Source organism: Staurois parvus, unplaced genomic scaffold (genome assembly GCF_062004578.1).
Source record: "Staurois parvus isolate SC_StPar_1 unplaced genomic scaffold, SC_StPar_1.0 ptg001136l, whole genome shotgun sequence".
In the NCBI taxonomy this organism is placed as follows: domain Eukaryota; kingdom Metazoa; phylum Chordata; class Amphibia; order Anura; family Ranidae; genus Staurois; species Staurois parvus.
This window is the reverse complement of record NW_028318932.1, coordinates 627,795-644,908: the sequence shown is the minus strand read 5'-3', so window position 1 is coordinate 644,908 and position 17,114 is coordinate 627,795. Positions and strand designations below refer to the sequence as shown.

At 48.6% G+C, this 17,114-nt stretch overlaps 1 protein-coding gene across 1 annotated transcript; it reads right to left on the bottom strand.

Annotated features, from left to right (window-relative positions):
- Positions 1-1,215: 1,215 nt before the first annotated feature.
- SLC38A7 (solute carrier family 38 member 7) lies at positions 1,216-16,017 on the bottom strand. The gene is made up of 11 exons (XM_089659234.1): positions 15,764-16,017; positions 12,215-12,482; positions 11,931-12,129; positions 11,523-11,664; positions 11,105-11,200; positions 10,123-10,180; positions 9,928-10,042; positions 9,393-9,540; positions 5,938-6,137; positions 3,469-3,523; positions 1,216-3,160 (listed from the first exon to the last, which is right to left on the bottom strand). The coding sequence occupies exons 2-11, from the start codon at positions 12,443-12,445 to the stop codon at positions 3,058-3,060; spliced, it is 1,347 nt and encodes a 448-aa protein (XP_089515360.1). The 5' UTR covers positions 12,446-12,482; positions 15,764-16,017; the 3' UTR covers positions 1,216-3,057.
- Positions 16,018-17,114: the final 1,097 nt, after the last annotated feature.

Below are 17,114 nucleotides of genomic sequence, written 5' to 3'. Positions count from 1 at the left end.
TCAATCTTGTTGGTCTGGAACCAAGATGTTGCACGTTTACTGGTGTGTTTGGGGTCGTTGTCTTGTTGGAACACCCATTTCAAGGGCATTTCCTCTTCAGCATAAGGCAGCATGACCTCTTCAAGTATTCTGATGTATTCAAACTGATCCATGATCCCTGGTATGCGATAAATAGGCCCAACACCGTAGTATGAGAAACATCCCCATATCATGATGCTTGCACCACCATGCTTCACTGTCTTCACAGTGTACTGTGGCTTGAATTCAGTGTTTGAGGGTCGTCTGACAAACTGTCTCCGGCCACTAGACCCAAAAAGAACAATCTTACTCTCATCAGTCCACAAAATGTTGCGCCATTTCTCTTTAGGCCAGTCAATGTGCTCTTTGGCAGATTGCAACCTCTTCAGCACGTCTTTTTTTCAACAGTGGGACTTTGCGGGGGCTTCTTGCAGATAGGTTGGCTTCACATAGGCGTCTAGTAAATTGTAACAGTCCTCACAGGGAACATCACACCTTCTTTCATCTTCCTGGAGCTGATTGTTGGCTGAGTCCGCGCCATTTTGGCTATTCTTCTATCCATTCGAATGGTAGTTTTTCACTTTCTTCCACGTCTTTCAGGTTTTGGTTGCCGTTCTAAAGCATTTGCGATCATTTTAGCTGAGCAGCCTATCATTTTCTGCACTTCTTTATATGTTTTCCCCTCTCCAATCAACTTTTTAATTAAGGTACGCTGTTCTTCTGAACATTGTCTGGAACGACCCATTTCCCTCAGAATTTCATAGAGAAATGCACTGTAACCAGCATGTACAACATTTGCTGCCTTCCTTCCTTAAATAAGGGCAATAATTGCCACCTGTTTTTTAAAGAATGAATGGCCTCACTAATAGAACTCCACACTGCTATTATTTTGAACATGCCCCTTTCAATTAGTGATTCAATTACACAGAATCAGCAGCATGCATGTCATGACTGTTGGGTCTGTTGGATTTCTATTACTCTACTACACCTGCTAGTAAATTATTTGCCATGTAGAAATATCATTTCTACCAAAAACAGTGATTGATCCGGTTAGTGATGTCTGACTGCTATTATTTTGAACACAACTGTATATGGTCCACTCAGGCAGGAGCACAGCAAACATCTGGCCATTGCTTGTTCCGTAACACACTGAGCCACACTTGCGAGGCCCTTTTATGAAAAGATTAGAAGGACTCCTTTCTTTGTGTCACAGATATATTTATATTCCCTTTATTTGTGAAAAAGATATTGCACAGATATATGAAAACCGAAGCACACAGGTTATAATAGCACCCATTATCCTCAGTGAGCACAGTCCCTGCTAAGAACCATTTTGCCATTCTGGGGGGCTGTTGTACATTTTTTTAAAAATGAGGTAAAAATAATTAACAAGACTAACAAAAACATTCCTCAGTCTAAATCTTAGCATCCTCTGCACCAATGTCATGGCACAGGAGTTTAAGAGGTGAAAGAAAGCAGCATATCACATGACTGAGATCAGACAATGTGCGTAAACTTTGCCACTGTCCACAATATTCCCTTCCACACATCATTCTATTCAGTGCTCCAAACTTAGATCTAGATCAGAAATCATAAAATCCAACGTACACAAGTGAAATAGGACCTTAGATGTACATGACACCAGAGATGTTGACAGTCTGGGGCTCTACAATGCAGTACAAAGTGCCCCTGTTGTAGTCAAAGAGTCAGAGCCTGCACCCCCCAGCTATAAGACAGACTGCACTCGGAGAAAATCAAACACTGACAACTTTATTCATTCTGAAACAAGAACAGAGCATCTGCTATGATTAAGTTCAGCCTTGTTGGTAAAACGCATCAGCAGAGTGGGACCTAGGACGGTGGATGTCTGGATGAATAAAGTTATCAGTGCTTGAATTTTTTTTAGAATTCAGCTGGTCTTTTCCTTTAGATTTGGGCAGTTAGGGGTCATAGGAATGGCCCCCACTGTCGTTAAGCACCCAATTTTCCATGAAGGTGGCCCGATTCAAGGCTTGGGAGAGGCATACTCCATATCCTCTAAAGTAGGCAAATAGTGACCCAAAGAAGTTGTACAACCATCGTAGTGCCCCAACCTGAACGACTGCAACTGCCCAGTATCTGTCAATGGCAACACAAAAGTGCAGTGCAAACTGTGGCATTCACAATGCTTAGTAAACTTCGAAAAAACAGAGCAAGAGATCTGACAGATGGAAGAGAGCGATTCTTTCCATAGTGAAATTTATATCACATCACTTCTAGGGATGACAGATCTTCACTCCTTCATAATGGCAAACTGATTTACCATTAGATGCTGCAAATTTTCCCAACGCAGCCAGCACCAAAAAGAAAAAAAAAGAAATACAAAACGGACTTGAGATCTGAAGACAAGATAAGAAAATGCAGCATAAACAATTAAAAAATAAATTAAAAAATGTGCAATACCACTCAATGCCAATAATAAAAAAATCACTAATTCTATTTAGTTCGAGTTGCATTAAAAAATTGAAACAATGGAAGCCTTAATCTCACGCACTGTCTGCACTCCGGAAGGGTCTTCGTTGGATCTCCCTGAAGGTTAGGCACTGAGCCTGCCATATTCCAGGGCAATGGTGGATCTCGGTGATCTACAGATTAATGATGGTGCAGTGCCTCTAGATTTCTATGCTCCAGATGAGGGTGACTTATGATTCAAGGCAATGGCCACCCTCGGTAATCTACAGATTAATGACGACGCGGGGTCTCCATATCCTGGATATGGGCGAATTGTGTGTCTGTATAGAGAGGATTCGTTGTACAGTACTTCGTGGCACATACCGTCTGTGACCGCACCACCCTCTCCGCTTACTTTTCAGTTCTTGGTGGACGTAGAGCTTGCACTATGCCCACAGTATTGGATAGGAGACTAAAGCGTTGGAGATGGGCGCTAGCTATGTATCGAAGGAGGGTATGAGCAAGGAGAGGGAATGACGGAGGATTCGATGATCTGCAGAACATTAGCAGTGATAAGGAATGTGATATTCAAGTAGTTTCTTGCAGATTTTAGCTCGTCAGGTCCACAAAGATGGCCTTTGTAGTGGTTTGTCCAAAGATGAATGCTCCAAGTGTTACCATGGCGACACCATAAGAGATCATGGCCCACCAGCTAAGAAAAAGAGTAAGGGAAACAGTTAGGCGACATGGCCCTGGTCTGTCTTTATGAGCCCACCCACATACAATGCTGTGATCCATTACGCACCAAGAACCCACTACTGGATGCAGAGAACACCCCAATGCAAATTTACCCCTCTTTCCATTCTGTCCCCCCGTCACCCAGTCTGTACCCCAAACATCACTCCCTGGTGCCCATCCTGTGCCCCACATGCTGTTCCTGGCATCCAGCCTGTTGCCGCCGCCCCCCCCCCCCCCCCAACACAAACTACCCACTGTACTGTATTAAAAAATCATCCTTACCTTTTGCTTTTTTGCTCCTGAATCTCGGAAAGTTTCAGATTGATGAGACACAGACCTGCTCAAAACAGATTTTAATCAGAATTAGGAAATCTACCCGATTCAACCCAATTCACAAAGGAATGGAGGCAAAAAACAGGACATAGTGGGGATTGTAGACAAGTTTGTACAGAGCTCCCAAACTAAAGGCAAAAGGAGCCACAGAGTAAATCATCAATTTCCATGCATCTCTGTACCAGTAGAAAAGTCTACTTTGCTGGTCAGGGGCTTCCCTTCTTTAACCTGATAGCCAAACACTTAAAGCGGAAGGAATCCAAAGTGTGTTACCTGGCAACCCCTGACACTAGTGGTATATTTTGGTTTTGTGCTGCCCTAGGCAAGATTAAAATGCTCCCCCCCCTAAATTTGCCACACCCATTCCTGTTTAAAGAGGTAGTAAAGCCCCATTGTTTACTTGTACCTACAGAAAAGCCTAAAGAAAGGCTTACCTATAGGTACAGTAACTATCTCCTAAGCGTTTAGGAGATATTTACAATAGCCTGCACAGTTTTGGAGATATTTACTATATTAGCAGCCAGTGATGTCACTGCCTCATGCACACTGCACACTCAATGGATACGGGAGATGGTCAGAGACGGCCGACGGGATACGGGAGGTGGTCAGAGACGGCCGACGGGATACGGGAGGTGGTAAGAGACGGCCGACGGGATACGGCAGGTGGTAAGAGACGGCCGACGGGATACGGCAGGTGGTAAGAGACGGCCGACGGGATACGGCAGGTGGTAAGAGACGGCCGACGGGATACGGCAGGTGGTAAGAGACGGCCGACGGGATACGGGAGGTGGTCAGAGACGGCCGACGGGATACGGGAGGTGGTCAGAGACGGCCGACGGGATACGGGAGATGGTCAGAGACGGCCGACGGGATACGGGAGATGGTCAGAGACGGCCGACGGGATACGGGAGATGGTCAGAGACGGCCGACGGGATACGGGAGATGGTCAGAGACGGCCGACGGGATACGGGAGATGGTCAGAGACGGCCGACGGGATACGGGAGATGGTCAGAGACGGCCGACGGGATACGGGAGATGGTCAGAGACGGCCGACGGGATACGGGAGATGGTCAGAGACGGCCGACGGGATACGGGAGATGGTCAGAGACGGCCGACGGGATACGGGAGATGGTCAGAGACGGCCGACGGGAGATGGTCAGAGACGGCCGACGGGAGATGGTCAGAGACGGCGGACTGGACACGGAAGATGGTCAGAGACGGCGGACAGGATACGGAAGATGGTCAGAGACGGCGGACAGGATAGGGAAGATGGTCAAAGACGGGCGGACAGGCTATAGGAGACCATTCATGCTCATCATAGGAAATAGAAAATTCTCCTACAAATGCTTTCCATTTGCTTACCTCTCGGTATAGTACGATTTTATGAAGATCCCAGCCAAGTCGCTCTCCCCCCCTCAGTCCCTTCTGCCTGGGGGCAGCGCCGCCCAAAGCAAACACTATGTTTGCCTCGCGGTAGATACGTCCCTGCCTGAAACCCAGAAATAGATGCTACTGCTGGTACAGAGCCATGAATTACTCCTCTCAGCGGCTCCTTCTCCTTACACATGCAGACTGTAGTTGGAAAGCTTTCCTCTCATACAACCTTGCCGATGGCCTAAGACGTAGAAAAGGTCATCTCCTAGATTTGAACATGCACCACTCCTCCAGAAATCCTATGAGTGCAATATCCGATTTATCCATTAGGCCTCACACAGGATATTGTTCTAACTCTCCTACAAGCCCTTCCACCTAGCACCAACGTTTTGGCAGAAAAAACACCTGACGGTTGTAAAAGTATGTAATGCGCTTAGGTGCGTCAATTGCTTGGGCTTTAATTTATTTAATTGGCCAAAATAATTATTCTAGCAACGGAAATTAACGCTTAAGCGCGCCTGGCACTTAGGTGCATTTACATGTGTCAAATGTTCCTTCTGCCAAAATGCTGTTGCTCCTGGACGCACTGGAAGTGGGTTTCCTTTCTGCCTTTAAACTCCTCCAAAAGCCTGTGTGCACAAGGACACAGACTAACATGCAGTGGCATTTAGAGACAAAAAAAAAGAAGCCAGACACCCCTAGGAGCAGCTGAAAAAAGGTCCAGTGTGAATGAGGCCTAACAGGTCAATTTGATTATATACTCAAAGTGGTTGTTCTTCCATTATGCAGTGTCAGATGCAGCTTTGCAAGAGGAGGATATGGAGACAATCCTCACAAAAACTGTAACAATTAAACACAATTTACGGTATGCTAATAGAAGCCAGGTGTGCACATGTTAAATTACAAATCAACCACACATTGTGGAAGAGCACAGTATACACAACAATGAATTATGTTGCAATGAGTAACCCCCCCTTCACAACACCCTGTACCACAATAACAGCGCAACCCCCCCCCCTTTCTCCACCACAATGTACATCTAACCTGGAAATATAAATATGAAGCAGGCTGCCAGCCCTCCGACCAGGGAGATGACTCTGCCTATATCCGGGATGAAGAGCGCCAGCAGCAGCGTCAGCATAAACCAGATTAGTGTCTGTAGGATTCGGCGGCGGCGCTCTCGCCGTGGCTCCTCCCCCGCTTCCTGAGCGGTAAATCTCAGCCAGAGTCCCTCCAACACCGCCCTGTGAACAAAAAATTCCTGATATCACACAGGTAATAGCATGTATCACACATGTAATAGCACACATCTTCTTCCCACCCTTCCAGTTAAACAAGGCCTCTTTATGGTCTCAGGAGCCACTTCTATCAACAGAAGGTCTAGTTTCCATCCCAATATCCCTCTTCAAGGATCTTGCTATCCTAACTGGTCTGAATCCTTGCCTGAGAAAATGCAGCCAGCATGTTCCCAGGTTCCTGTGACACCCTCAATCTGAACACAGAATGGGCAATTTTTTTTTTTTAGTTTTCCTGCTTCAGCAATGCAGTTTTACCTCTCTCCTCATTGAACTTGAATCGGCATCCTTACCTCCGTCCCATAAGAAGATCCAGGGAGTACCACAGTGATGTAAAGACTAACAGAGCTAGATCACCAGACTGGCTGGTCAAAATGGAAGGAAATAAAGCTTCCCCTGCTGAAAATTGTTGAGAGTGGCATGCACCACATTAATAAAGCATATTGGTGCGGGGAGAGGGAGATAACACAAGCAACATATCTCAACTATTAAAGGATAGGTTCACCTTTTGGAACATGTTCATACTGTAGGGTTGAACATGTAACATGTTCCAGCAGCTGCAACCTCTCTCTCTCTCCCCCCACCCCTCTGACAGTGGGCGGGGGATTCTCTCCCGCTGTCACAATTTGAAAATACCGCAGCCATGCGGGGCTCTGCTCACACAGCCACGTTATTCACTCATTTTCCTGTGAATGAATGCCTACAAGTACCGTCAGCCATTGCGGCTGATGGCTTGTAGTTCTCGAACTGCGAGGGCGCTGGTGAGCGCACTCACAGTCCATTGATTCCTCCTGCAGCAGCCTGAGAATGCACCCGCAATCTGTTGATTTGGAGTGCAATGCTCTGGAGGCTCCTTAGAAAAAAAATAAATACATTATTTTTTTTCGCTGCAAAAAAATACGCATTTCAAAAGGTGAACTTATTCTTTATCAAAAGGGACTGTTTTCTCATTTTAGAAGAGTGGTGCAGCCTTTATGCCTGTGTTACACTCTTAATTCCCCCCGCTGTGTGTGTAGTCTATTGTCCTATCAATATATTTACAACCCCTGTGAACCCAGCTATTTTGATGGAGCTGTTCTTATTTTACAGGGCAGTTAGTCCATCTTTGGATGGAACTCTCAGTACAGTGTTTGCCTACTGTGTGAACAATCTCCGGGGATGAGCAACTAAATACATTATTTTTTTTCGCTGCAAAAAAATACGCATTTCAAAAGGTGAACTTATTCTTTATCAAAAGGGACTGTTTTCTCATTTTAGAAGAGTGGTGCAGCCTTTATGCCTGTGTTACACTCTTAATTCCCCCCGCTGTGTGTGTAGTCTATTGTCCTATCAATATACAGTCATGGCCGAAATTGTTGGCACCCTTGATATTTCTCCAGGAAATCATGTATTTCTCACGAAACGTATTGCATTAACACATGTTTTGCTATACACATGTTTATTCCCTTTGTGTGTATTGGGACAAAACAAAAAAAGGGAGGAAAGAAAGCAAATTCGACATAATGTCACACAAACCTCCAAAAATGGGCTGGACAAAAGTATTGGCACCCTTTCACAACTGCGGATAAATAAGAATGTTACAAGCATGTGATGCTCCTGTAAACTCACCTGGGGCAAGTAACAGGTGTGGGCAATATAGAAATCACACCTGAAAGCAGATAAAAAGGAGAGACGTTCACTTAACCTTTGCATTGTGTGTCTGTCTGTGCCACACTAAGCATGGACAACAGAAAGAGGAGACGAGAACTGTCTGAGGACCTGAGAACCAAAATTGTGGCAAAATATCAACAATCTCAAGGTTACAAGTCCATCTCCAGAGAACTAGATTTGCCTTTGTCCACAGTGCGCAACATTATCAAGAAGTTTGCAACCCATGGCACTGTAGCTAATCTCCCTGGTCGTGGACGGATGAGGAAAATTGATGAAAGATTGCAACGCAGAATAGTCCGGATGGTGGATAAGCAGCCCCAAACATGTTCCAAAGACATTCAAGCTGTCCTGCAGGCTCAGGGAGCATCAGTGTCAGCGCGAACTATCCGTCGACATTTAAATGAAATGAAACGCTATGGCAGGAGACCCAGGAGGACCCCACTGCTGACACAGAGACATAAAAAAGCAAGACTACAGTTTGCCAAAATGTACTTGAGTAAGCCAAAAGCCTTCTGGGAAAACGTCTTGTGGACAGATGAGACCAAGATAGAGCTTTTCGGTAAAGCACATCATTCTACTGTTTACCGAAAACGGAATGAGGCCTACAAAGAACAAAACACAGTACCTACGGTAAAATATGGTGGAGGTTCAATGATGTTTTGGGGTTGTTTTGCTGCCTCTGGCACTGGGTGCCTTGACTGTGTGCAAGGCATCATGAAATCTGAGGATTACCAAAGGATTTTGGGTCGCACTGTAGGGCCCAGTGTCAGAAAGCTGGGTTTGCGTCCAAGATCCTGGGTCTTCCAGCAGGACAATGACCCCAAACATACGTCAAAAAGCACTCAGAAATGGATGGCAAAGAAGCGCTGGAGAGTTCTGAAGTGGCCAGCAATGAGCCCAGATCTAAATCCCATTGAACACCTGTGGAGAGATCTTAAAATTGCTGTTGGGAAAAGGTGTCCTTCCAATAAGAGAGACCTGGAGCTGTTTGCAAAGGAAGAGTGGTCCAAAATTCCGGGTGAGAGGTGTCAGAAGCTTATTGATGGTTATAGGAAGCGACTGATTTCAGTTATGTTTTCCAAAGGGTGTGCAACCAAATATTAAGTTAAGGGTGCCAATACTTTTGTCCAGCCCATTTTTGGGGTTTTGTGTGACATTATGTCATATTTGCTTTTCTGCCTCTGTTTTATATTTGTTCCAATACATACAAAGGGAATAAACATGTGTATAGCAAAACATGTGTTAATGCAATACCTTTTTTGTGTGAAATACTTGATTTTCAGGAAAAATATCAAGGGTGCCAACAATTTCGGCCATGACTGTATTTACAACCCCTGTGAACCCAGCTATTTTGATGGAGCTGTTCTTATTTTACAGGGCAGTTAGTCCATCTTTGGATGGAACTCTCAGTACAGTGTTTGCCTGCTGTGTGAACAATCTCCGGGGATGAGCAACTACAACTATAAGGCAACAAAAACAGTAGTTGTGAAAGGGGAAGCTGTACAGTGGGATCTAGTGAAGAGAACGTGGTGAAAAGCAGCAGATGGAACTGACCGGCCGCAGTAGTGAAGAATCGGGTAGGAGGTGAGTACGCATACAATGATGAAAGCACGGGCCACAGCCACTGGCACATCATTGGATGGGAAGGAGAGGAGGACGTCCTGGTCCACACCGGAGCCAAACAGCAAGTACCCGCACACCCCTAAAGACATGACAGCGAAGGGACACGACATAGTTACATCACGCAGATGACATCATACTAAAAAGGAACTCATAATACACAAAGAGGCCTCGGAAAATCTTCACAATGGCTGGACACAGCTATTATTTCACATAGATATTTCATTCAAACTTTATTTGCTTAACAGACAGGAAGGATGAAGAAAGTTATTTGCCACAGAGTTCCTGTTAAGTGAAGTCTATAAGACCCTACAACCCCACAAGGACTCTGCCCAGCTCACAAAGGGCTCCTCCCTCACATTAGAAGAACTTATAATGTGATTGGCTGCAGAGCTCCTGTTATGTGAAGTCTATAAAACCCTAGGAGGACTCCTAGTTCACCTCATATATGAAGAATGTCAAAGCTTACCTGTCCCAGTGTAGACACACAAGGCAATAAACATGGCGGCCGTCACTATGATCGCCCAGCGTCGTATATCCTGCTGCTGCATGCTGCCATACACGGGGACACTACTGACATGGCACTGCGGACATAGCGGGTAGAAGGTGAGGATGGGTACACACTGGTAATTACTGGACAGACACCACAATAATATCTGCATACCTGATATCCAAAGCAGATGGTGGGGACAGCATTGAAGACTGCAATCCAAGAGGAGGCTCTGGGGAGACAAGTGGAATGTCAGCCTCTAAAGACACGGAAGCAGCGGGAGGACAAGACACAAGAGAAGTGGAGGCAGGGGGAAGCCAAGACACAGGGAATAAAAATCATGGGGAGGACAAGGCATAAGGCAAGAGACGCGGGAGGACAAGACACAGGGGAAGAGATGCGGAAGAAGAGGGAGGACAAGACACAGGGGAAGAGACGCGGAAGAAGAGGGAGGACAAGACACAGGGGAAGAGACGCGGAAGCAGGGGGAGGACAAGACACGGGAAGAGACGCGGAAGCAGGGGGAGGACAAGACACAGGGGAAGAGACGCGGAAGCAGCGGGAGGACAAGACACAGGGGAAGAGACGCGGAAGCAGCGGAGGACAAGACACAGCGGAAGAGACGCGGAAGCAGCGGGAGGACAAGACACAGGGGAAGAGACGCGGAAGCAGCGGGAGGACAAGACACAGGGGAAGAGATGCGGAAGCAGCGGGAGGACAAGACACAGGGGAAGAGACGCGGAAGCAGCGGGAGGACAAGACACAGGGGAAGAGACGCGGAAGCAGCGGGAGGACAAGACACAGGGGAAGAGATGCGGAAGCAGCGGGAGGACAAGACACAGGGGAAGAGACGCCAAAGCAGTGGGAGGACAAGACACAGGAGAAGAGACGCGGAAGCAGTGGGATGACAAGACACAGGGGAAGAGATGCGGAAGCAGGGGGAGGACAAGACACAGGGGAAAACACAGAGACAGCGGGAGGATAAGACACAGGGGGAAGAGACGCAAAAGAAGCGGGAGGACAAGACACAGGGGAAGAGACGCGGAAGCAGCGGGAGGACAAGACACAGGGGAAAACACGCCGAAGCAGCGGGAGGATAAGACACGGGGAAGAAGAGGAGCGATGGCGGGGGGAAGAGGAGATGTGGAAGCCGTACCTGGATGGAATATACGCTGGGATCTGCTCATGTGGCTGGGCGCAGCGGAAGATGACAATAAACGTTACATAACATGTCCCGAGAACACTGAGCGAGCTGCAAGAGACATATTATCAGCCATAACAAGAACTCAGTACAAGAGATGGGATGACGCAGAATACGCATATGGGGCAGTCAATCACTGTATGTCAATTCCATCAACTGTTTTACCATGCCCTCAAACTTGCTGTGCCTATGAGGGGTTCCCACCATACCTGTGCTGAGTTCCAGGGTCTGTACACCTGCTGTGCCCATTATGAGGGGTTCCCACCATACCTGTGCTGACTTTCCAGGTTTGTACACCTGCTGTGCTCATTATTAAGTGCTCCCACCATAACATGATAATGAAACGCACTGGATACAGACATGGTTGGCTCACCTTGCATATTTTTGTACACTGATCTCGCGAGGTAGAGACAGCGGCAGAATGAATAAAATTCCTGTGATGGTGATTGTGAACTTCCTGTCAGCATACCAGGGAACACTGCTCCCCGCCAGAGAAGGCATCATGGCTCCAAGAACTGCACACAAACAGCAGAGACACGGCAGAGTCAGTTGAGCACAGGTCAACTCATTCTGGACTGAGGTTTCTGTACAGGATGGCAGTCAGTCCCCGTAGGAAGGGAGCCCTGATGGGGCCACAGGCGAGTCACTGGCTGGCACCTGCTCCATTAGGAGGAACCAACATTGTCACCCTGGGGAAGACTACACCCACCCAAGTTCAAAACACAAACACTGCCACAACCAGTGGCGGCTCTCCAGCATCGCGCTGTCAGGAGGGACTCACGTTTGTCAAGTTGGTCGCCGATAATGATGAAGAAGGCGATGCATGTCCCAAAGGTGTAAACGGCGATGAGGATCTCACACAGCACGCCAGTAAGCCGTCCACAGATCCCCCGTACAACCTCCTGATACGTCCGCTCACTGCAGGCATCCGCACAGTGCGCCAGGATCACCAGACCGCTGATGATAAAGAGCAGCAACACCTGCAGGAGGGTAGACACAATACATAATCATAGGGTACAAATAAATAATGATGCGGCACGGGGGGCTGCAGTGAAGCGCACTTACCAGCTGCAACACAATCCCAGCTGTGACTCCTCCCGCTGCGCTGAAGGCGGCTGGGAAATTCAGCAGACCAGCCCCCAGGGCAGCATTCACCACGATGAAGACGGCTCCAATGGCGGATGTCCCTCCAGGCAGACGTCGGGTCTCTGGGACAATGGGGCTCTGCAGGAGGCGGGCCCGTTCCCCAGCATCCCACGAGTAGTCATCGTTGATGGCCACGTTCCTCAGGGACATTGTATTCGGGAAGAGGGAGACACCATCCGTGTGTGTGCTGTATGAGAAGAGAGACAGTCACATGACAAGGGCAGGGTCACATGGCCAGAGCACACAATAACCTCTTCCTGACTGAAAGCTGCTGAGCCGGCACTACAGGAGTCATCTCTTCCTCTTCTAGAGGACCTCTCACCCACATTCCTCGGACATCAGGAAAACTGGACCAGGGGCCACACACCTACCACTGGGGGAGGTGAGACACTCGACAAAGACAGTCCAACATTATAAGGGAAGGAGGGGTACTATGAGGGGGGAGTATGGGGGTGATACAAGAGGGATGGGGGTACTGTGAGGGGGAATGTGGGGGTGACATAAGGGGAGGAGGATACTATGAGGGGGAATGTGGGGGTGATATAAGGGGGAGGAGGATATGTGGGGGCAATATAAGGGGGAGGAGGATACTACAAGTGGGAATGTGGGGGTGATATAAGGGAGAGGAGGATACTACGAGGGGGAATGTGGGGGTGATATAAGGAAGAGGAGGATACTACGAGGGGAAATGTGGGGGTGATATAAGGAAGAGGAGGATACTACGAGGGGAAATGTGGGGGTGATATAAGGAAGAGGAGGATACTACGAGGGGAAATGTGGGGGTGATATAAGGAAGAGGAGGATACTACGAGGGGAAATGTGGGGGTGATATAAGGAAGAGGAGGATACTACGAGGGGGAATGTGGGGGTGATATAAGGAAGAGGAGGATACTACGAGGGGGAATGTGGGGGTGATATAAGGAAGAGGAGGATACTAGGAGGGGAAATGTGGGGGTGATATAAGGAAGAGGAGGATACTACGAGGGGGAATGTGGGGGAGATATAAGGAAGAGGAGGATACTACGAGAGGGAATTTGGGGGTGATATAAGGAAGAGGAGGATACTACGAGGGGGAATGTGGGGGTGATATAAGGGAGACGAGGATACTACGAGGGGGAATGTGGGGGTGATATAAGGGGGAGGAGGATACTACGAGGGGGAATGTGAGGGTGATATAAGGGGGAGGAGGATACTACGAGGGGGAATGTGGGAGTGATATAAGGGAGAGGAGGATACTACGAGGGGGAATGTGGGGGTGATATAAGGGAGAGGAGGATACTACGAGGGGGAATGTGGGGGTGATATAAGGAAGAGGAGGATACGAGGGGGAATGTGGGGGTGATATAAGGGGGAGGAGGATACTACGAGGGGGAATGTGGGGGAGATATAAGGGAGAGGAGGATACTACGAGGGGGAATGTGGGGGTGATATAAAAGGGAGGAGGATACTACGAGGGGGAACGTGGGGGTGATATAAGGGAGAGGAGGATACTACGAGGGGGAACGTGGGGGTGATATAAGGGGGAGGAGGATACTACGAGGGGGAATGTGGGGGTGATATAAGGGGGAGGAGGATACTACGAGGGGGAATGTGGGGGTGATATAAGGGGGAGGAGGATACTACGAGGGGGAACGTGGGGGTGATATAAGGGGGAGGAGGATACTGCGAGGGGGAACGTGGGGGTGATATAAGGGGCAGGAGGATACTACGAGGGGGAACGTGGGGGTGATATAAGGGGGAGGAGGATACTACGAGGGGGAACGTGGGGGTGATATAAGGGGGAGGAGGATACTACGAGGGGGAATGTGGGGGTGATATAAGGGGGAGGAGGACACTACGAGGGGGAATGTGGGGGTGATATAAGGGGGAGGAGGATACTACGAGGGGGAATGTGGGGGTGATATAAGGAAGAGGATACTACGAGGGGGAATGTGGGGGTGGTATAAGGGGGAGGAGGATACTATGAGGGGGAGTGAGGGGTGATATAAGGGGGATAAGGAATACTAGGAGGGAGAACGTGGGGGTGATATAAGGGGGAGGAGGATACTACGAGGGGGAATGTGGGGGTGATATAAGGGGGAGGAGGATACTACGAGGGGGAATGTGGGGGTGATATAAGGGGGAGGAGGATACTACGAGGGGGAATGTGGGGGTGATATAAGGGGGAGGAGGATACTACGAGGGGGAATGTGGGGGTGATATAAGGGGGAGGAGGATACTACGAGGGGGAATGTGGGGGTGATATAAGGGGGAGGAGGACACTACGAGGGGGAATGTGGGGGTGATATAAGGGGGAGGAGGATACTACGAGGGGGAATGTGGGGGTGATATAAGGAAGAGGATACTACGAGGGGGAATGTGGGGGTGGTATAAGGGGGAGGAGGATACTATGAGGGGGAGTGAGGGGTGATATAAGGGGGATAAGGAATACTAGGAGGGAGAACGTGGGGGTGATATAAGGGGGAGGAGGATACTACGAGGGGGAATGTGGGGGTGATATAAGGGGGAGGAGGATACTACGAGGGGGAATGTGGGGGTGATATAAGGGGGAGGAGGATACTACGAGGGGGAATGTGGGGGTGATATAAGGGGGAGGAGGATACTACGAGGGGGAATGTGGGGGTGATATAAGGGGGAGGAGGATACTACGAGGGGGAATGTGGGGGTGATATAAGGAACAGGATACTACGAGGGGGAATGTGGGGGTGGTATAAGGTGGAGGAGGATACTACGAGGGGGAGTGAGGGGTGATATAAGGGGGATAAGGAATACTAGGAGGGAGAACGTGGGGGTGATATAAAGGGGAGGGGGGTACTATGAGGAAGAATGTTGAGGTGATATAAGAAAGAGGGGTACTACAGGGGGAATATTATAAGGGAAAAAGGAGAAAAATAGGGGGAGGGGAGGAGGAGTAATATGTGAAGTACAAAGATTAATGTGGGGTAATAAAAATGAAGAGGATGGGTAACTGGAAATGCCAGGGGGAAGGGGTAGGGGGTATTCGAGAGCGGAGGAGTATTTTGAGGGGGAGGACTAGTAATAAGGAGGAGGAGGGGTATGATGAAGAGAAGGGGGGTGTTGTGAATGGAGGAGGGATACTAAAGGGGGCAGAAGAGGTATTTGAACAGTAAAATGAGTATTGTGAGGGGAGGAGCGAGTGTAATATAGGAAGAGGAGTACAATGGGGGGGGGAGGGTATTAGGAGTATCATGAAGGGAGGGGTACAAGGGTGGGGGAGCAGGGAGTATTATGAGGTAGGGAGGGGTACAATGGGGAGGAATATTATCAGGGGAGGGTGTATTATGAGGGGAGGGGGGTACAACTAGGGGGAGGAAAGGTAATTAAAATGAATTATATTGGGGGGGCATTTTTGCAGAAGGAATGCTATGGAGGGAGAAGGTGTAACTAAGGGATTATTATGGGGAGGGGTAATAATTTGGGTCGAGGGTTACACATCGCTCCCCTCACCTGCCCAGCCGCTCCTCACCCGGCACGTGACCACCCCCTCTTATCACATGACCACCAAACGGTCAGCTGGGAGATGTAGTGAGTGGGACTACTTCCGGTCCGCCTGTGCGGTGGGAGGGACCTCCGCGGACATAATAATCGAAACCTTCAGGTAGTCCTCAGCAGGTCGTGTCCCCTTGCTGCGTGCGCGCCCCCGACAGCTATAACGCGCTCTACCATTTTTGCGAGGTCACGTGAGACAGAGCTGTACCAGCCACGCCCACAAGTCACGACAGTCTCCGCCTTCCCAGGATTGTGCAGCTTCGGCTTCCTACTCGGTGATGAGTCCTTATCACCATAGAGACCGCAGTCCAACCCATATTGATTCTATCCAACCGGAGCTCCCCCCCAAGCTGCCATTTCCCCGCCCCAGCCTCGGATCGGCCAGTGTAGAAGCAGCAAAGTGATGAGACTGCTCCTATCCGCACATGTGCAGACAGCATCTCTCATTGGTTCTCAGTGCTTGCCCCTCCCTCTCCCAACTTGAACTCTGCTGTCCAGGGATGGCAGGAAACTCATACAATGTCCAAGTCAGGTATTTATACTATCTGCACCTGAAAGGACAAATCAGCCTTAACCTGGAGTACACTATATTGCCAAAAGTATTGGCCCCGCCCTCCATATCATGTGATTCAGGTGTTCCAATCCCCTCCATGGCCACAGGTGTAAAAAATCAAGCCAACAGATCATAAGCGAAATCTCCTGCGCTCAAGGACCCAGGCGGGTGGTGAATAGATGGAACCAGACCTGGAAAGATCGACCACCAATGCATGTAGAGTTGTGCAGCTCCAAATAAGGCTGGGGAAGCCCGACCAATACTGCAAATCGAAACAAAAACGAGAAGCGCACCAACCTTGCGCATTACCTCAGTAACCAAAGTTTATTAATTATAAAATAATACAAATAGCGAATAAAATCAGGCATGTAAGTCCTAAAAGGGACCTGAAAGATAAAGAGCCAGCGCGGATCCCATCATGGGGGTAGATACTCAGTACAATTGACGCGTTTCGAAGAGCTCTGAAGAAGGGATACCCTTCAAACGCGTCAGCTGTACTGAGTATCTACCCCCATGATGGGATCCGCGCTGGCTCTTTATCTTTCAGGTCCCTTTTAGGACTTACATGTCTGATTTTATTCGCTATTTGTATTATTTTATAATGAATAAACTTTGGTTACTGAGGTAATGCGCAAGGTTGGTGTGCTTCTGGTTTTTGCATAAAATCATCACCTAGGCATGCAGACTGCTGCTACAAACATTTGTGAAAGAATGGGTCGCTCTCAGGAGCTCAGTGACTCCAAGCGAGGTCCCGGG